General features: G+C 38.0%; 1 protein-coding gene across 3 annotated transcripts in view; it reads left to right on the top strand.

Annotated features, from left to right (window-relative positions):
• The window catches only part of DCTN1-p150 (dynactin subunit 1), a 684,595-nt gene that overhangs the window by 484,892 nt on the left and 177,260 nt on the right, over window positions 1-22,443 (top strand). For all 3 annotated transcript variants that reach the window (XM_067155601.2, XM_067155604.2, XM_067155600.2), the window contains 2 exons: window positions 4,677-4,879; window positions 10,940-11,041. In XM_067155601.2, coding sequence (XP_067011702.2) covers window positions 4,677-4,879; window positions 10,940-11,041 — 305 coding nt within the window. The remainder of the gene's footprint in view (window positions 1-4,676; window positions 4,880-10,939; window positions 11,042-22,443) is intronic.

Below are 22,443 nucleotides of genomic sequence, written 5' to 3'. Positions count from 1 at the left end.
ATACTTTAGCTATCCTCTACTGTAATGGATTTAGTATTATAAGTTAGGTAGGTTTTAGTTTAGGGTCACTCCTTGGAATTTGTTCCCCTCACCTTCAGGTTTAGGGTAAACTCCTATAGTTTCCTTTCACCCCCACCATAATCTTGTCAGATGTATTATAGATAGCAGTGCTTACCCCGGGGGTAGTGCCCTAATATCCCTGGTGTGCGAGGGAGAGTCCCTACTGCATACTTATTAAGCCACCCTTTGGGTGACTGCACCAGAACTTGGAGCCCAGCAGCATACTTTCCTTAAGTATTCCCCTGTCTGCTGCGGTTTGTTGGTGTTACAGTGGCTGCAGTGACCAGTTTCTTCGGACAGCAACCTGAAGTGCCAAGTTGGGAGGCACACTCTGTGCCTTGGGCGCTACCATGCCACACCACGATCCTGTGACGAACGTCCTAATGGAGGCAGTCGGACTGGACGGTGTCTCCTCCTGCTGCTTATCTGGTGCAAGATACCTCTGGACTGCAATTACATGGCTACCTTGATCGGACTGAAATTGAATGTGTCGGCAGCCGCATCATCAGCGAGAACCTGTGGCCTAACTGTGCTGTGACTGGTGTGGAAAAGTGGTGCAAAATACTGAGCCCGTAACTCGCCTAATGGAGGCTTTTGAACGCTGATTGGCAACAAAGTGAGAAGTTCCTGGCTGAATAACATTTGGCAGAAAGAAAGTGTGTACATCCTTTGGTGGACAGAGTACAAGTTGTCTAAACAATTGTAAAAGGTTCAGAAGATGTTTTGAAGATGTAATGGGACTATCCATGTAGATTTTTTGTGATATTTAGTGAATAAGTGAATCTATGAACACCTTTATTATTTTTGAAAATTATTAGTGAATTGTAAAATCTTGGCTACTAAAAGGACCTGTGGTATGCTGACAGTTTGTTTTGTTTGTTATCAGAAGCTCTACTTCAAGAAATCGTGTGTGTTTAGAGTAATGTATCTTTACCATCTGTACTGTGCGGGAACATTTTATCGCTTTCTCCCCAAGGAAACTATGTTAATGGTCAAGCATGGCTCGACTTTCGGGGGTTCGGGGGGGGGAGATGTCACAGGTGAACAATATAGTGGAAGTGGGAAGTGTTTTTGAAGACTTTATTTGTAAAGTATGATATAATTTTTTATTTGTAGTGACCTAACCTGTACTGCGTAATATTTGTAACATAGGTATTTGTAAACAGTAGATTTCAATTCTGTACTTACTGGAAGTATCTAGAAAATTGTTGAACAGGGTGTGTGCCTTTTGTGGGTTATGTTTTCTAGAAGGAATTTTCTAACTATTCTGGAAATGGAAGATTCGCGAATGTGTGTATTCGAGAATGTTAGTTAAAGTTCGCGACGAGAGTAGGAATTGTGATTGGTGATCCTAGGAGGGGATGGGCGGACTCATACATTCTGATTGGCTACTCCAAAGCCAGAGTTTTCCTATATAAAGTGAGCGAGGCAGCGTTCGATAATTCGGTCTTGTCTTGACCTGATCTGCCTTTAGTCTGTGTTGGTCTGTGTCGTGTGCGATGCCTCGCTTCCGGGATGGCACGGCTTCAGGTAAGCACTCTTACTTTCCGTTCCGGTTAGAATTTCCGTAATGTTCAGTTGCTATACCGTATAGGAGTCTGCCCTAGCCTGACCTAGATTCGCCAAATTAATTATTAACGACGCCTTAGCTTTCCTGCTGGGGTTCCCAGTTTGTTTTCGAGGCATTCCCATTTCTTATTTCACTAAATATGTAGATTGTAATTTAATATGTTTTTCTTGGGGTTTGCCTCTGGTAGTTCTGTATCACTTCATGTACGCTAGAGTTTAGGAGAGTACATTCACTTCACTGTAAATTGTAATCGTTCTTACGTTACTTTTAACCTACTAACTTGCATTGTACTACTGGATTTGTAACTAGTTGTATAGTTGCTTTGAAGTTTGAAACTCATAGTGAAACCCATTATCAAAGAACCTCTGTGTATCACGGAGCGTATAGTTCGTAAGTTGTAAAATGGTGGATTTTGTTCGGTAAGTATTTGTAAAATTTTCACTTGTAAATAATATTTTTCAAATTTAAGGATCACGGTGAATTATTTCAGAATCTGCAACCTAAGCCATATCCATGCCCTCACAAGGTCGTAGTTCCTTCCATTTTCCTGGTTCATTGTCCACTAGTTGGCCCTACTGATATTTCGTATTATGTTGTTGTTGGCAGAGATCCGAGTAGGCCAGCTGCTGTTTCTCTGAGCGTATAGTGTTTTCCGATAGTGTATAGTTGCTCTTACTTCCCTTCTTTATTGTGTTTAGTACTAGTTTTTTTGTAAGCACTGTAGTAAAGGTTACAGTAAAATACTGGAGAGTTTAATAGCTAGTTGTTTTACGTCGCACCGACACAGATAGGTCTTATGGCCACAATGGGACAGGAAAGGGCTAGGAGTGGGAAGGAAGTGGCCATGGCCTTAATTAAGGTACAGCCCCAACATTTGCCTGGTTTGAAAATGGGAAACCACGGAAAAACATTTTCAGGGCTGCCGACAGTGGGGTTCGAACCTACTATCTCCCGAATACTGGATACTGGCCGCACATAAGCGACTGCAGCTATCGAGCTCGGTGAGTTTAATAGCAAAGTACATCAGAGGGATATGTGATGATAAAAATTGGTTCATGAGGAGCCGGTATTGATTTAGAAATTAATTTTCTTGTGAGGCACAACTGGTGGGATTTCAGCAGGACATATCAGATCAGTTGGATTCAGGAGGCCAGTTAGATTGCATAGCCATAAATCTTTTCAAAGCCTTTGATAGAGTGGAACATGAGCTCGGTTTTACTTATTGAGGTAATGGTTGGTGAACATATCCTCTTCGACCTTAGTGGGTTGTTGTGCTCCCGAGCTTGAAGGTGTTCTTGTCCCACCGTCAAACTCTGGAATCTGAAGGCACAAGTAGGGTGGATTAAGGAAATCAGAGAGGATATGGAGGATTTGCAAACCAGAAGAGAAAATACAAAGAAACTGAAAAACATAAAAAATAAGATTTAAACCAAAAATAGACATATAGTGAAAAAGATGAATGGCAGAAAAGTTCAGAACGAATGAAAAGCTACCGGGCAATTAGGAAAGAAAACCTGTCAAAGAAGATGACTCGAAAATGATAGACTGAAGTAATCCAATGAGGCCGTAAAAGAAGAACCAACATTAATTATTGTAAAAGTACTTGTGAAATATGTCATATTTTTATCCAGATGGATGGGTGTATTGTGTCTCAGTATTTACCAAATGAAGTATCACTAGGGTCGAGAATTTTAACCATCATTGGTTAATTTTGCTCGCACAGGAGCTGGGTGTATGTGTTGTCTTCATCATCATTTCATCCTCATCTCAACGTGCAGGTTGGCTACGAGCGTCAAATGAAAAGACCTGCATCTGGTAAACTGAATATGTCCTCGCACACTCCCAGCACATAATTACTTCACTTTCTTCGTTTGGTGGTTTATTATTATGTGTGTTTGGGTTCCTGTAGGTTATGTTCACCTGTGTGAGTTTGGTAGTGTTATCATATCTTTGCATGATGATGAAACTCTGTTATTTGAGAGTAAGTTCTAATGGTGTCTATTATTTTTGTTCTGCATTTATTTATTTTCATTTGAGTCTGGGGTCCCTTCTCTGTTTTCTAAATATACACGTGGTAAATGTGGGAGTGTGCGCTCAAAATTGACAATCTAATATGGATATTAGAATGTGCATAACAACTGAATCCATGAATGAATTATAAGGTAATAATTACAATTTTAATACTTTTAAACCTGTAAAAGATTTTGTACATGAAACCTGAAGTAAACGGTTATTATCATGGTTTGTCATATTTAATATCATGGTCGTCCTTTTTTGGTTTATTCTAGTTTTGATTGTTTGCGGCCGTCCCTACGTTTATTGTGTGGGTGTGTCGTTTGTTTTTCTTGATGAGAACTGGTGGTGATTTCTCTGTGCTTTGATTTTAAATGTAGTTAGCTGTCTTCTTTATTGTTTTATATTGTGTAATTGATTTCTTACCTTTTTCATTAACTTATTTTAATTTATTCTGGTTTTAGTAATTTAAATTCTCTATTTTCTGAGCTATGGTGATGTTTGGTTCCCTTTACATTTGACTAATTTTATGTGATGATCTTATTCCTTACTTCACTAGTTTTATTTCTTTTAATGAAATTTAATAATCCTCTCATTATTTAGAGTTTAATCTATGTTCAAGGATTATGAAATTCTCTTCCAGTTTCACTCTGTCAAAAGAAATGTACAGATGTACTGTCTTGATGTGACAAGTGTAAGATAGGAATGGAAAATGAAATCCAAGAGCATCAAGATCTTCAGAAAGCACACATTTGTTTCTAGATTTCTTTCCTTGTAGCTGTGTAGCTTTTAGCTGTAGCTGTGATATGCTGGTTAGGTAGTTATGCTTTAAATATAGTTCTAGGAGTTGGCTATCTCACTGACAAAAGGTCTACAGTATAACGCTTATCTGTTATATTAATGAGCAATGAAGCAGCTGAGCCTTTTGTCTCAAGAAAGATACCTGGCTAATTGTTCTCGGAAAGCTATTTAGATGGTCATATGAGGAAGCTCATGTACTATATGATATATGAATATGGCATTCATGTTTCAGACCAGGATGTTGGGATAACTAACGACAAGCTCCGTGAGCTAGCACACACAGCGACTGATCGCATCTATGAGCACGAGGATCGAGGTCCAGTGGAGAGCATTAAGTGGTCTCTGGGTCTTATACAAGCTGAGGTGGCCAAGTTGTCTCAGTTTCTCCAAGAGAATGAGTATGACATCAGTATTGGTACCAACACAGAAGAAAAGGTGAGCATTGCCAACTTTCTCCCAAGATGTGATTTGTCAAGGGATCACTTACAAGCAAAACACTTTAAGTAAAAAGGGGTCTTGTTGCCAATATCTTCGCTCAGAATAAGAGTATGATTGTAGCTTGTACAATAGCGCTATAGGGCACTCTGAAAACGACTTGACTTATTGCAGTCGAGAAAATTATTTTGAATGCTTTATGCTGGATTCCGTTTTCTGGTAGGATATATTTTTGAAGAACTGTTTGTTTGTTTGTACCAGCAGAGTCTGAGTCCAATTAAGGTGGTTTAAACCAGATGCAGTTTACAAGATTTCCAAGATCATTTTGTCCCAGTCCAGGTTTCTTATCACATTCTTCGTTATTGAATAGATCCTCCTTGTTTTAGGTCTTCCTCTCACTCCCTTTCCCTCCAAGTTCCTCTGTTTTTGTATTGTTTTCTCCTCCATCCTCTTTACATGACCAAACCATCTTAGTTTTCCTTAGCAAATCTCTCATTTAGGTTTTCCATCCCAACCTCCTTTCTTACATCTTCATTTGTCAGTGTCCAGGTCAAGATGGGAGCAACAATGTAGTGGATTGACTGAGAAGAGGCACCACAATCACAATCTGCAGAGCTAGTCCAACCCCATTTGCACAATAGATAACCATGTCCAGTTCTTATCCGATTGATGATTCTCCACTGTCGGAATGCTTTGCCCTCTTGCTAATCTCCATGTCCAGCCTTGTATTCTGTGTTAGTTCACTCCCTAGGTATTAAAAACTGTTGACAATTTCAAGGCTTTGACCCCCAATTTTCACAATGTCTTTCTCCTCTTGATATCAGCATAGCATACTTTTCAATTTTCTTGTTCAGTGGATCAAGAACTCTATCAGTCACTTCATCTCCCTATTCCCAGATGCTTCTTTAGTCTCCTTTGCAATTTCCATTAGAAACAAACACTCCGCTGTCTTACTTCAGTTTAATTTCTAAACCATTCCAAACTGCTGACACAGTTGTTGTACATTCCTTGCACCATTTCAACAGTTGACTTCTAAACTGCAGCCTACAGTAGGGGGACCAGACGTCCCATTGCTGTTGGTCCTGACAAATCTTTGACGGTATGAAAATCAAAGCAGAGAAAAGCAAGACCATGCTGATATCAAGAGGTGAAGGAGAAGGGAAAGGCATTGTGAAAATTGGCGGTCAAAACCTTGGAATTTTCGATAGTTTTTTTAATACCCAGGGAGTGAATTAACGCACAATACAGGGCTGTTTGGACATGGAGATTAGCAACAGGGTGGATTCTATCAGAGTGTAAGAAACCTTGTGTGGAATATGTAGATAATGTACTAAATGTATGACCTGGCAGGAGAGATGAATTCAAGTCAATGAAGTAAGGTAGGAAAGACAGACTGACAAATGAAGATACGAGAAAGGAGGTCTGGATGGAAAACCTAAATGAGAGATTTGCTAGGGTAAACTAAGATGGTTTGGTCATGCAAAGAGGATGGAGGAGAAAAGAATACAAAAGATGATGATGGAGAGGAACACCTAGAACAAGGAGGATAAAGTGGACTGCAACAAGAAGAAACCTGGTCTTTGACAAAATGATGGAAGAGCAATGGTGGAAGGAGCTAGATTAGGAGAAAGGTGGGGATAACAATTTACAGTACTTCCTCAAAAAGAAATTGAAATAATACATAGGAACAAAATGGAAATGTAGAAAGTTTTAAAATATTCTGTAGCAATACAATAAACTAACTGCATTCAGGAGATGGTGGATGTTGGCAGCCCTGAACGTGGTTTCTCAGTTTCACACCAGATGAATGCTTGGGCCTCACCTTGCATTGCCAAAAAACAACTAACTGAAAAGCAGACAAACGAACCATATACCGGTACTTTAAATTGCAGGGCCATTTGTTACCTATTTAGTGATAACTTCCACAGTAAACATCAAGACCATGAGCAACATCTGACTGTGCTGAATGTCTGAAAATTGCTGTCTTGGAAACTGGAATTATAATGAACTGCCTGAATCTTAAATTTCCTCTCCTGGTACTGAAGAATACAGGAGCCAGTTGTCTTATTCACAAGTTTGTACAGAAAAACTTCCTCAGTGATCCTCCATCAGTTCAACAACTCATTCAGAAGTTCTGTGTAATGGTGACAAATATCTGTTATTGTTTGTAGTATAGGTATCTTAAGCAACACTTTTTTAACCTTCCCAACCTAATTTTGGTATGATTTATAGTAGAGTGACTTTATTACCACGGTATATTTCATACTTTACCTTACAATATGCTAAGAACAGTGACAATCTCTCATGCTTCTCGTTAAGAAACCAAGTTTCTTGTAATTTTCATTGACCATGAAATGAATGTGGTCCTTGAGATAACTCATTCACTCACATACATACATGTACATTATCATTATAGATCATTATGCCTTTCAGTGTTCAGTCTGCAATCCCCTGTTAATTTACTAAACGTCACCACAATCCTCTATTTGCAACCAGTGCTGTGGCCTCATTTAGATCTATACCTCTTATCTTTATATTGTTAGGAACTGAGTCTAACCATCATCATCCTGGTCTCCCTCTATTTCTCTCATCCTCCATATTAGAGCCCATTATTCTCCTATGTAACCTATCCTCCTCCATTCACCTCACACGATCCCACCACCAAAGCCGGTTTATGCGTACAGCTTCATCCATCAAGTTCATTCCTAACTTAACCTTTATCTCCTCATTCCGAGTACCCTCCTGCCATTCTTCCCATCTGTATGTACCAGCAATCATTCTTGCTACTTTCATCTCTGTTACTTCTAACTTCTAATGAATAAGATATCCTGAGTCCACCCAGCTTTTGCTCCTGTAAAGCAAACTTGGTATGAAAACAAACCAATGTAAAGATAGTTTCGTCTGGGAGCCGACTTCCTTCTTACAGAATACTGTTGATCGCACCTGCAAGCCCTCTGCATTAGCTTGATTCAATCTTACTATATAACCATCCTAAATACTTGAAATTATTTGCCTGTTCCAAGTTTGTATCACCAATCTGACATTTAATTGTGTTGAATTTCATACCTACTGACATCATTTTAGTCTTCGAAAGGCTAATTTTCATAGCATAATCATTGCACCTATTTTCAAGTTCCAAGATATTAGACTGCAGGCTTTCGGCACAATCTGCCATTAAGACCAAGTCGTCAGCATAGGCCAGACTGCTTACTACATTTCCACCTAACTGAATCCCTGCCTGCCACTTTATACCTTTCAGCAGACAATCCATGTAAACTATGAATAACAAAGGTGAAAGATTACAGCCTTGTCTAACCCCTGTAAGTACTCTGAACCAAGAACTCATTCTACCATCAATTCTCACTGAAGCCCAATTGTCACCATAAATGCCTTTGATTGATTTTAACAATCTACCCTTAATTCCATAGTCCCCCAGTATGGTGAACATCTTTTCCCTCGGTACCCTGTCATATGCTTTCTCTAGATCTACGAAACATAAACATAACTGTCTATACCTCTCGTATCATTTTTCAATTATCTGGCGCGTACTGAAAATCTGATCCTGACAGTCCCTCTGTGGTCTGAAACCACACTGGTTTTCATCCAACTTTCTCTCAACCACTGATCGCACCCCCCCTTCCAAGATGCCAGTGAATACTTTGCCTGGTATGAGATACCTCGATAGTTGTTGCAATCCTTCCTATTCCCTTGCTTATAGATAGGTCCAATCTGAAGGTACTTTACCAACACTCTATGCTAATCTTACTACTCTCTGAAGCCATTTCACCCATGTCTTCCCACCATATATCACTATTTCAGGTCTAATTTCATCTATTCTTGCTGCTTTATGACAATGGAGTTTATTTACCATCCTTTCCACTTCCTCAAGCATAATTTCACCAGCATCATTTTCCTCCTCCCCATGAGCTTGGTTGTTCAAGACATCACCAGAAGGATTTCCTATTACGTTGAGAAGATTTTCAAAATATCCATCCAGTGATTGCCTGTGATCTATTATGAATTCACCTGAATTACCCAAAACACTGTTCATTTCCTTTTTCCGTCCTTCTTAAGATTCTTTATTACTGTCCAGAAAGGTTTGCCTGCTGCGTGAACTTGCCTTTCCAGGTTATTACCAAAATCTTCCCATGACTTCTTTTTGGATTTCACTACTGTTTCTTTCATCTACGTACTAACTTAAACACAGTTAAATGTTTTGTAATTTATTTTGTATGTATGGACAGTGTGAGAGCTACTACAGGTGATTGATTCGTAAGAAGCAACACTATCTCACGTTCACTCTCCTCTGTCACATTCTAGGCTGCCCTCTTCCTTTCTTTCCTTCAAGGATGTTGTCCAGTACAATTTGTTTTTCTCTTTTCCATTTCCTTTAATATTCTTCTCTCTTCATGGACTTCCCTTAAAACTTTGAGGTTGGTTTTTCTTTGCATCCAGCTTGTTCTTGCAGTTTTGCTCCCTGTCCACATTTCTGCAGCTTCAGGGTGGTTCGTTTCCAGTTTACTCACTTCCATGGTGCAATGTACTCCAAACAAATGATTTTTCAAAGGTTTTTCTGATGTTTGCTGGCTAAAATGTCTTTCTTTGTCATAAATGCATGTTCTGCTTGTGCTATCCTTCTCTTCACTGTTTCATCTGATCAATTCTGATGTCATCAATTCTTAACCCTGACAATTACACCATACGATTTTCTGTTGTTCTGACGTGTTGTGCGAATGAATGCCATCTAGTCCTCATAAGGAGGGGAGAGTTATCCCCTCTACCACCTCTATTCCTTGTTCATTCCGTCTGGTAACTTTAATGTAACTTTAAATAATAGGCTTTGAGTGGCACGTCTTCGAGAGGTGTGGTGTAACTAAAGCGATATTTATAGACGTGTTACTGTCAGGGTTAAATTGGTCTTGATTTCTTTAACGTTTGAGAGCCTCCATGGCTCAAGCGGTCTCTCATGTCTGGGTTCCATGGTTCAAACATTGGTCATTCCATGTGAGATTTGTGCTGGACAATGCGGAGGCAGGACAGGTTTTTCTCGGGTTTTCCCTGGCATATTACATTCCAGCAACACTCCCAATGTTATTTCATTTCATCTGTCATTCATTAATCATTGCCTCAGAGGAGTGTGACAGGTTTCAGCAGCCAACACAATTCCTATCCTCGCCGCTAGAAGAGGGCTTCATCAGTTCCATTCTTGATTCGGTCAAATGACTGGAAACGGTCTGTGGATTTTTATTTTTTTCTTTAACGTTCTTTCGTACTACCTCAGTGGTAATGGTATTTCACATTATTTCTTTACTCCAGTTGTATGAGATGTCTGTGATATTGGAGATGTTCCATCCTCTGTGCATCTCAGATGTTAAGTTATTTAGTTGTTCTTTAGGGTTGAACCATGTTATACATATAAGAAGAACTAAATAACTGCTCTGTATCATCTGCATATAAAACAATTGGAATATTTAACTCTAGAAGGTAAGTCATCGATATATACAGTATTATGATGAAGACAGGATCACGGTTTGAACCCTGGGAACTCGCAAATGCACAGAGTAAATGTCCAGCTTACAAATATGGCATCCCTGAGGTATGACACTATTAGTCTAGACATTGGTGTGGTGAGTCCAAACATTGAAAGTTTTCTCAATAAGATATCTTTGTTGATTTTTATCAAATGCTTTTGAAAAGTCAGTGTAGATTACATCAGTTCCCTGATTGTGAAGGGCATTAAAAAATGTCTCGTGCAAAATTAATTAAGTTGGATACAGTTGAAATAGCAGGCAAGAAAGCCTTGTTATTGTGAAAAGTGAAAAAAAGTAGTATTTTTCTATGATATGGTTATTATTGAGTGTGGTTTTCTTACAGCATACACAAGTTACCACAATAATGTTGGTAATCAGACATATTATTTCCTCTGCTTTCGACTACCTTAAAATTTAAGATTTAGCTTTATTTTCAAATTGCTTGGCCATGTGTGTGCCATTTAATTGTCTTTGTTCTTTGAAAAATAACGAGAACGGGTGAAATATGTGTGATGCGGTTTTGTTTCAGGTGACTGCACCCATCATCCTGCGGGCTCAGGCAGTGAAGAAGGAGCTTGAAGAGACCAAGAACCTGAAACATAAGCTGGAGATGAAAGACTCTGATATCAAGGTACAGGCTTTACTGGAATTTGGTCCTTGTTCTGTTAGGCACCATCACAACAGTCATCTAGATACTGTAGACTCTCATTTAACCGTGGTCATCCAGAAAAATGTTCAAGAAAATCAAGACAGGTTCTAGACTGCAGATCATGTTTGATAAGGGAGTGCATACAGAATTTTGTCAACATAATCTGGCAATCCCATAAATCTAACTATAACTCTCAATTTCACCATTACAGATCAACAAACTTAAGGACGTTCCCTCAAGCTAACTACTAAGCAACATTGCGACGATCTTCACAGTACCACACAAAATGTACAGTACCAATGTAACATTATAACGACATTCATCTAGGGCAACAGTGGGGTACACAAATTCCAATTCACACATCACACAGAACTGCAATATTTTTCTATGGAATATTTTAATCAATGCTATTTTATAGTTTTTGAGTTTTATACATGTGTCTAGCTGAGAATGGCCCACATGAGCGTTGAAACCGGTACTAGTTATTTTAATATATGAGAGAGTTTGGAAAATGGCAAATGAGGTCAGGCAAGACAAACAGTTGATCATTTCACAACTTTGAATGTGTGTGGTTCATTGCACACCTAGCCAGGAGTTCCTTGCTAAGAACTAGACTACGGTTGTTTTATTTGGTCGTGTTGCCGTGGTTATTCAATATGTTTTAGGTTAGTTGTGACACCATTTTTCCTATCACTTCCTCCCCCCTCTCGAACAGCCTTACATGGTGTAAATGGCGGGAAGCATAGAAGCATAGCATGTCGCAAAAGTAAATCTGAGGATTTTAAAACATTGTGAGTGTAGGAAGGCTGAGGGGATGAATAAAAATATGTTGCAAACAATGGGAAAACTTTGAATATGGGAGCATAATACTGTACATCATTTCCTTTCCAGTGCAAGCATTTTACAGGTATTAATATGTTGTAATCTTGACTCCCAAGAAGCACAGCAACATTCCTTTAGAACAAACCATGGCATCAGCTACATCAGTTGGAAGTTGTATTAATTATTTTGCCTCATTGCTGATTGGTTTGTCGATATCAGAAAGAAATGCTGTAGGAATCAGTTGTGGGTGAGTTGTTTTGAAAGGATACACAAGAACTGGTGATACTGTGAATTTAGTATGTAAAATGTTTGGTCAGACAGTAGTAAGGGTGATGAAGTGTGTACAGTATATCAGTTTAGAACTAAGGTTGTTACAGGGAGCCCACTAAATGCTAGCTAGTTTGTGAAAGACACTCCAAGATAACAAATTTCTTCTCTATTTTTAAGGACTGGTATTTATCATGTCAGAAGCAAGAAACATTACATTAAAGACTTAACGACAGAATAATATATACATTTTAAAACTTTGGAAAAAAAAGGAAAAAGGCACATAAACTGTATTGTCGCAGGATTAGACTGTAACTGGCCACATTGCCTTGAGCAGGTCTTTCACTGTACAACAGGCTGAACAAGTACCGCATTCACACAGACTGGAATTACCCAGTCTGCTATGTGACCAGGAAGCAAATGTTCATTCATCCATATGCTCGCTTTTTGTCTGCCATACCCTTCTTGGTTGCCTCGATGGACCATGAAGTGCCTCAGTAGATTTGAAGAAGCTTCTTCTTGATCTGGCTGATAGCCAAACAGAGGATATGCCTTCTCTTTCATGGCAGCTATTTCACTACTGATGTTGGAAGGTGCCGTAACGGCAAGACAGAGGTGTAGGACGCAGACATGTCTTGTTGAGTGCCACATGGCAGGACTTGTGCCATACTGGGCAGGCGTATTCAGCACAGCGCTCTCTGTGCCAGAGTCATCTGTTGTGAATACACACAATACCTGGATAGCTTCCACGCAACAAATAGCAGTTTGTGATCTGCAATGACTTTCGCCCAACCTTCATATGTTGTGCTGCGTTGGAGTACATCTCTGGCAGTTTGAATGTGCCATTACAACATAAGTTTTGCATCAGAATGCCCAGTTACACATGCTCTTCTTTGTGTGGCCTGATGTTGTTTACTCAACAACATCACTAAATGAAACAGCTTGAAATTGAGTGCCAATTTCCAACTTGCACCGGATCACCTTGTTTGTATGTAGGAATGGTTTGAGCTGTTTTGAAGCCATCATGAATTTTCCCAGTAATGGTCTGGCCCGGTTGCTGTGTCCACCTCTTTTTTATTAATCCTCTAATCAAATGGATCATTTATAAATATCAACATCATCAATGTCCCACTCCAGCCGCCCAGGTGAGGTTAACAAGCCTCCTCCACTCCTTTCTGTCCTTCCACTTTTCCTGCTCCAATACTTCTACCACATCCAATCCAGCTTCTCTAATGTCGTTCCAAATCTAATCCATCCACCTTCTTCTGGGTGTTTCAACTGGTCTCTTTCCCTTAACTTCTCTTTCCAATTCCCTTCTTGCTACCCATTCCTTTCCCATTCTTTTTACATGTCCAAACCATCTGTCTTGCTTTCTGTATCTTCTATACTGACGGTTCTATATTTAGCTCTTCTCTGATTTTAATATTTTGAATTCTGTCTCTTCTTGCCTTTTTAACCGATATTGTTAAAAATTTCATTACTACTGCTGGGATCTTACTATCTTGCCTCTTATTAGTTACCAGCATTTCTAGTCCATATATTTCAATTGGTATGAAATACTGTTTATATAATGTTAATTTCGTTCTCGTGGGTACTTTATCATCCCATAAAAGCTCTCTGACTTTATGATAAAATGCTATACATTTACTTAGTCCGTTATTAATTTCAGGGTTGATTTAATTACTTCCATTAATAATGCTACCCAGATATGTAAACCTTTCTACATTCTCTAATCATTCTCCGTCTATGTTCACTTGGCTTCTCTTTTTCTCTTTTCCACAATGCATCACTACAGTTTTCTTTTTACTAATTACCATTCCAAACTCCTTCAGATTTTCATTCCAAATGTCCAGTCTCCTTTGTACTTCCTTTTCTCCCTTTTTCCAAATCACCACATCATCTGCAAATACCAAAGCATTCATTTAATCACTACTGATACTCTGTTTTACACGTTTTATGATTTCATCCATCAATATAATAAGCAATAATGGCGACAGTGCACTTCCTTGCTTGAGACCTTTTTTTGTATAAAATGTTTCAGAGTCACCACTCTCCACTTGTACCCTGCTTTTACTATCATGATACAACATTTTTATCTTGTTAATTAATGATGGTACAGTCCTTTTCAGTATGCATTCCCATGTGTTTTCTCTTAACTGTATCATAAGCTTTTTCCAAATCCAAAAATACAAAGATGATTTCCTTGTTCCTTTCCAGATGTTTTTCCATTATCGTTCGCACTCTAAATATCAAGTCTATTGTTGATCTATTCGGTATAAAGCTATATTGTTCTTCCTCTAACTGTGTTTCTATTATATCCCTCGGTCTTTTGTCTGTGACTTTCTCCATTATTTTTAGCCCATGTGATAATAGAGTTATACCTCTATAATTTTCACATTTCTTCCTATTTCCTTTTTTGAACAGTGGTACATTGCTTCCTTGTTGCCAATCTTCAGGCATCGTTTCATCCTTCCATATGGCATTGAGGGCTCTGTATAGCCACTGTAGTCCAATGCTTCCTGCTGCCTTAATCATATCAGCATTGAATTCGTCTTTTCCACTTGCTTTACCTTTGGTCATTGCTTTCACTGCCCTTTCAAGTTCCAACCATGTTATTGGGTTCTCTTCTTTTTCTCCATGTATTATTTTCATTTTCTTATCTCCTTCTTCCTCCGAGCAGTCATCCTCATTATAATAGTTTCTGATTTCCTCAACTATCTTGCTCAATTTTGTTGGTGAACTCTGTCCAACACTTCTCCTTTTCTTCCTTCATAATCGTCTTTACTTGTAGTTTCAATCTTTTGTATTACACATGTAACCTTTCTATCTTATTCTGATCCCTCTGATATATTATTTGCTTTTCCTTATCCATTTCTTTCTTCACCTTGTTCCTTTCTTTTATTTCTGTTTTTACTTTGTCTGGCCAGTACTGTATCTCCTTTCAATTAACCTTTGCTTTTGTTTTCCTGCATACCTCAATTGCTGCTTTCACAAATGTCTGCCTTAAATTGTCCCACTCTTCTTCTCCACTTCGTATTTCCATGTTAGGCAACTTCCTTTTTATACAATCTTGTCATCATCATTTTGCTTTGGAGGATAACAATCTTTGCTTAGAAATATTGGCCACAGAGAAAATAATACCATCCTGCAGTAAGGCGTGAACAACTGGAAAATGTGGAAGAGTTCACAAAATAACAGCCGGTTGCATCAGCCAAGAGAAAACTACTTGATAGTTGTGTGTGAGCAATATTGTTTCATATTAGTTAATGTACCGTATCAGTAGAACCTCGATAATTCGAAATCGGTTAATTCAAAATCCCACGTAATTCGAAGAAGCTCTCATTCCCGGAAACATGAGATACAGTTTTGCATGTTATTTAAATTGTTTAATTCGAAATACGGATAATTCGTAATTCGAAGTACATTGTCGGCCCCATTACCGAAATTCAGTTTTTTAATTCGAAACTGCCTTTACATTTTAAAACAATAGTATGTTACAGAGTAATTTCAACTCGAAATTTATCCGCGTCATAATAGAACGCGTGTTCCGGAACGTGGAGGGGTAGCTTTCCGCACTTACACTCACTTCGGTGGGTCTACAGTGCGCTTCATGATTGCCAAGTTGAATGAAATCGGAATTCTTTTGTATTCAACCTTTTAAGGAATGCCGTAATATCACGCAACAGGCAGTGTGCGGGAAAACAGAATGCGCGAACACTGGCGATGCCGACAGTTGACGAAAAAGCGTGGCTCATATAATAAATTCATAGGCACCGAACAATACTGTCATTGTCGATGAAACTGCATTGCTTTATTTTAATGCGAGCCCAAACGGTCTTATGGTTTTGAAGGAGAAAGTGCCAGCCGGAGAATCGTACAAGGGTCGGGGATGATGGTCATTGTAGTGCGTTGCAACTGCAATGCACATGGAAGCGAGAAACTTTATCCCCTCGTCATAGAAAAGTTCGATAAGCTACAATGTTTTAAGGGCGTCGGGCACTTTCCATCCCAGTACAAAGCATCTAAAAATGCAAACGGTACAGAAATCCAAAAAATAATGCATTTGCACAGGGGAACCAGCATAATTTATCCTCGTCTTTGAATTGTGTGATTTTTTTTTCTTTCGTTGCGTGAGGTTATGTTCGTCAGTGATTTACCCAAGTGCATTATTTGAACATTGTAAATGCACCTTGTTGGGTACATTTCGGAAATAGCTTTTCCATGGCATTGGAAAGGTTTAAACTGTGAATCGAGGTGATTGCATGTATTAATGGGTCTTAGAATACTTTGTGACGCGGCAAGTGTTTACATTTCTGAAGTAGGAGAGAAGTGCCATGGCGGAAAATCGTACAAGGTTAGAGTCATAGGAAAGTTTGATTTCAAGGGCATCGGGTCCTTTCTGTGTAAATACAAGGCATCTAAAATGCATACAGTATAGTACTCCAATGAATAAAGCACTTGCACATGGGAGCCAGCATAGATTTCTCCTCGTCTTTGAATCGTGCTTTTTTTTCCTTTCTTTTTTTTTCCGTTCTTCCGTCGCGTGAGGTTATATTTGCCAATGAGATATGCAAGTGCATTATTTGAATACTGTAAATGCACATTTTTGGATAAATTTAGTATATATTTCTTTTTTCATGGCATTTGAAAGGTTTAAACTGAATCAAGGTTAACTGCATGCAGTAACGGGCCTTAGAATATTTCGTAACGCGGCAAGGGTTGGTACTTCTGAATTGCGAATTGGCGGTTAATTCGAAATCACGTAATTCGAAGTCCGATTTTTGAGTCCCAATGACTTCGAATTAACGAGGTTTTACTGTATATGCAATATCAGTCTGAAGAACAACTAGTGTTCACGTTGCACATTTACAGTTTGAAATTTATATGGTGGGTTCAGCATTTATAGACATTAACAAAAACAATTTTAAATTTTTTAAAAATTTGAAATGCTGAAAATTTAAAAAATTAAAATTTGTCAGAATTTTCAAAACATTGTATCTCCTCAACAAATAATACTACTTGCAAGCTACCTTAATACTCACTGTTGTGTACTACAGAGGACTGGTAATGAATATCATGTTATTTCTATTTTTTACTTATAGAAATTTTTTCAATGGTGGGCCACATTCATTTTCAAATTATCCCAAAGATCCTAGTATTCAACATTTGATAGCTTCTTACCTTTGATTTGATATATTATTCATACAACAGTATTCATTGTGATTCATTATTAAAAAGCCTTAAAGAATTTGGCTTACACCAAAAACTTGTTAACCTCATTAGTATGACTTTTAAAAATACGAAGGCAAAAGTTAAATTTAGAGGTGAATTATCAGAATCATTCACTATAAGAACTGGACTTCGACGAGGACACTGACTTTCACCATTTGTTATTTAATTGTGCATTGCAGAAGGTTATGCGTGAATGGAACAAGAAATGCCAACCAACTATCAAGATCGGTAGAAATATTAAACTCAACTGCCTTGCTTTTGTGGACAATTTAGCATTACTTTCAAATACAATAGAAGAGGCTAAATTTCAAATTGAACAACTAGAAATTATAGCAGAAAAAATGGGATTACAAATTTCATTTGGAAAAACAGAAATGATGCCAACTTTTAAAGTTGATTTACCAGTTATTCATCTGAACAGTAATAAAGAGATAAAAATTGTTCAGAAATTAAAATATCTTGGGGAAATAATAACATGGAACACAAATGAAAAAGAAGTAATAGAACACAGAACAACTAAATTTAAACAAGCACAAAGACTTATCTGGCCAACCTATTAAAAAAAATCTCTTTCGATAAACACTAAGCTGAAACACTATAATTCCATAGTTAAACCTGAGACAGCGTACGCTAGTGAAACTTTATTCAAATTAAATGTAAAATCTACAACAGACAAATTACAGAAAACTGATAGAAGAATTCTTAGAACAATTATTAATAAAAAACACCAAGTTGATGGACAGTGAGGATTGTTGCCTAACAACAGTGTCTATCGTGAATGTGAATCAATAATATCTACAATGCGTAAAAGAAGAATTTCCTTTTTCTGTCACATATCAAGATTGCCAGATACCAGGATACTGAAACAACTAGTTGATTATTTTTTGGAAAATAAAATCAATAATAATTGGTTCAAAGAAGTTCAGGATTTGGAAGAATTGGGTATAACTCGGCAACAAATCAGACAGAAAAGAGAAGAGGATTTTGAAGAACAAAAGCATAAGTCTGAAACTAAAAACAGTTGAACGGAAACAATATACTATATCAGACACACAAAGGGCTTCCAGGTCGGAGAGGATGAGAAAGTTCTGGGAGAAGAAAAAGAAGAAATTAACTCAAATGTATTGATTCAAGTGCTCCAATGTGGGCGTAAAATATGTAAATAATATAATAAATAAATAGTCTTAGGTCAAAATTTGCATGAGATATTTTGTTTTGAATTTGGAAATCAGCATAAAAAATTAGTTTTGAGAAAATCAGTAGAGAAGTTACACAATGATGTTATATGAAGACAGACACCGAGCTCGACAGCTGCAGTTGCTTAAGTGCAGCCAGTATCCAGTATTCGGGAGATAGTGGGTTCGAGCCCCACTGTCGGTAGCCCTGAAGATGGTTTTCCGTGGTTTCCCATTTTCACACCAGGCAAATGCTGGGGCTGTACCTTAATTAAGGCCACAGCCACTTCCTTCCCACTCCCAGCCCTTTCCTGTCCCATCATCGCCATAAGACATGTCTGTGTCAGTGCGACGTAAAGCCAATAGCAAAAAAAAAATTTAAGACACATGTTTCACACACCTGCTTGGCTCCATAGGTCACTCCTTCCTTGTTAGTGTTCTTTCCTCCTCCCTTCGAGATACCGTCTTCTCTGTTTCTTTCGGGGACATAGAGTGATAAGAGCTCTTCGCTATCCAATCCTGATCTGCCTTCAGTGCTCCTCTCATTGTGTAATATCCCGGATGTATGTCCATTCTATGTCTGCAGTATTTCATCAGTTGAAATGGCACACAGTATACATTCACTCCAAATCTGAGGGTGTCCAGCCCAAAAACACACACTTAGACAACATAGATGGGTCAGACAGTCTCTCATATAATGGTTTTACAGCATGTAGAATCTCTACAGAAATGCCTTGTTTATGTTAATATCCTTGCAGTTTGTTTTCAGCCTTTACCCGCGGGTATGAACACCAGGTGTGCCCCCATTTTTCCCGAGCTAAGCCCAGCCATCGAGCGAGAGATCCCAAGGTGGACCGTTCGATCGTTGGCTATCACTTTCTAGAGGCATTTAAGGGATGTTAAGGATTGATGACCAAGCAGGATAAAAAGAAATATTAAAACAACACTCTGACATTTATTCACATAAGCAAACAACAAATAAAATACTCTTGCTGATGTGTTTTACAAAAATAGAACTTCCATAATATTGCATTTCTTCATTTATGGTAACACGTGCTCTTAATCTCCAGCCTTACTGTGCTGTAATGAAAACCAAAGAAAAATTAGGCCTCTTGCCTTTCCGAATCAAAATATTTGATTGAAAGAATTAAATAAGTTAACATAGAAGTTCATAAAATCATAAACAGCTGTCTTGCTAACGAGTGTTTTACAATAAATGTGTTCAAAGCTTTACCAACTCAAAGTAGTCTCAACACGTGGTTTTAAGATGTACTCAACTGAATTTATCATTTACAACATTTAACATTAGTCAATGACACCAACATGAACTTTAGTAGAAAATGAAAATTGATTTCAAAATTTTCAAAATTAATTAATTATTATTCTGGTTATTATTATTATTAATATCTCATCATTTAATTAACCTCCGTTTCATTGTCACACGATCGTGTTCTCATTAAATTTCCACTGCATTATTTACCTAATGATCGTCATTAGCATTTCAGAATAATTATTTCAATTAATTATTAATGACTTGGTTTCACCATAACTCCAAGTAATCATGCGGCTAACGAACTACACTTCTGATCTTTGTATTTCATTTCTATTCAAATTAATCTTAAAATATTTCAAAGTTCAACTATAAATGAGTCAGAAATTTACATTACCAACGTGTGAGCTAGTTAAATAAATTGTATTTACAAATCGAGTGCCTTCATAAAATAACGAGATGATCTTTCCTTTTAAATCTCGATAACGAAGAAAATAAATCCTTTCCTAGTCTTCCTCGACTTAAGTTAACCAAACTTTCCCTTAGGGGCATGAAAATTACTTCTTAAGGCAACACACAACGATGAGTGTAATCTGCGTCACAGCAAGCGCATGACCAGATCAAATTAAATGGAACCAACATGATACAAGAGAAATATACATATTTACATACACACACACATTCACACTAGGAAACACGTCTGTTATGTACATTATTTACATCGAATCCTGTTTTGGCAAGTTTATTCATGATTTTTAGAGTTGGACAGGTCGCGTAATATCTAGCAAAAATAATCTGTGTACTGAAATTATCCTTCATTTATAGTGGCTAGTGATCGAAGTCATGGGTATCACTTGGTAGAAACACATTTCACATATCAACGTAAGTTCATCTAACTCATAAAATTTTAATGGAAGATTCTAGTAAAATCCATAAGCACTACCATCGTTTGGGCTACAGGTTGAAATTATCGCGAGCGTGAGCCTTAATCGTATTATTTTTATTCCCTACTTGTGAAATACACTCGCAACACGTGCTCCAATAATTATAATCTATCTTGCGTTCCCAATACACAAGAATAAGTCAAATATCACCATTAAATCATCAATTGTACAATTATACAACAAGTATCCCTCAGGATTGGTCATATTCCAGACTCTTCATGAACAGAGCACATTCAATCTCACATATAAGGACTCTACAGTAATTTTATGGCTCACGAGCGTTTAATTCTGTTTTACCCGATCTTTAGTCAATATTATTATTATTTAAGTGATTATTACATCTACTGATCCTCGTGGAATATCGTAAAATTAGATGACTTCATCATAAATACAACAAGTGATCTTAAAAGACACTAGGTTCGACCCTATTCACTCAAAATGTACACGTAAATTTCAGTCCAGTAACTTTCAACATTACAAGGAAAGTAGATTTATCGCGTGGTCAGTGATTATTAAGTATAAGGCTCCTAAGCATGGGAAATCATTCAAAGACAACCTACATGTCTACTCTAATAGATTCAAAAATTTCATTCACACGTACCTAGTCTACCACGACACCTTAAGAAGTGGAAAAATGAAATATTTCTAACTACAACAAACTAATAGATCTACGACTTAAAGAAGAAAGACCTCTAGTTGTACAAAAGGTAAGACAGATAAATTAAATTAAAAAGGTACTCAAGTTTTGATGGAGTTCGATTCCCGTCGACAGTCGATTATTTCAGCATTTTCCTCCGGTCAGTCTCCTTCCAATTACCAGACACGCCTCACATTTTTACAGCTCCATGGAGGCTCCGTAGCAGGTGTCCCTCGATGAAATGATGATGTTGGTGGTTGCGGAATTATCCATCTTGAGGTGTTCAACTTCCAAGACGACTTCGGTAGAACGCCGGTCGCAAGCTGTAACTGAGATGACAAAATTAAGTATATTCCACAAGTGCACGTCGAATATAGTTAGCTCGTCTACACATTCACACTTAACTTGGTGTTTAAAGTGTTTTTATTCCATAGGAATACACTAATGGTTTCTCTAAATTCTAGCAGAACGGCGTCGACTTGAACTGAAATTACTTCTCCACGTGGTCCGATAATGTGGTGCAGCACAACACGACGAAGGATATTCAGAGTAAGAGCTTCAGAACTTCAGAGTAAGAGTTTCAAGAGAGCAATTTACTCGAAACAAGGCCTTTTTATATTATCAGCCTGGGAGGTGTGATCTTCAACGAGAACGGTAATTGGCTGATGGTCTCATTTAATTGGCGCAGACTATTCCAGAAACAGACTGAATTGCGCGCGTGCGGTAGTCACGTGGCTTGCTCTGACCTTGGCACAGTCCTGCCGGTGTATCACCCCTCTGAACGACGAAAAAAACTCGTTCTTAGCTCGCCACTACTCCCCAAATGATATGCTGCAGTTCCAAGCAGACAATAAAATTTTCACTTTCCACTTGTTGACAATATTCATAATATCGCCAATTTTAACGGGGACAGGTGTGACACCTGTGATGCATGGGACGATCTCAAGTCGCAGTCAAGTGGGAGAGAATAGTCCAAATAACATTTCTCATGGCATCAACACTGCTGGTGTTTGAACGTAGAGCTATCCCAAAATAAT

The sequence above is a fragment of the Anabrus simplex genome, chromosome 11, assembly GCF_040414725.1.
Source record: "Anabrus simplex isolate iqAnaSimp1 chromosome 11, ASM4041472v1, whole genome shotgun sequence".
Lineage (NCBI taxonomy): Eukaryota > Metazoa > Arthropoda > Insecta > Orthoptera > Tettigoniidae > Anabrus > Anabrus simplex.
Note: the sequence above shows the minus strand (reverse complement) of the source record. Positions and strands in the feature narration are given on the sequence as shown.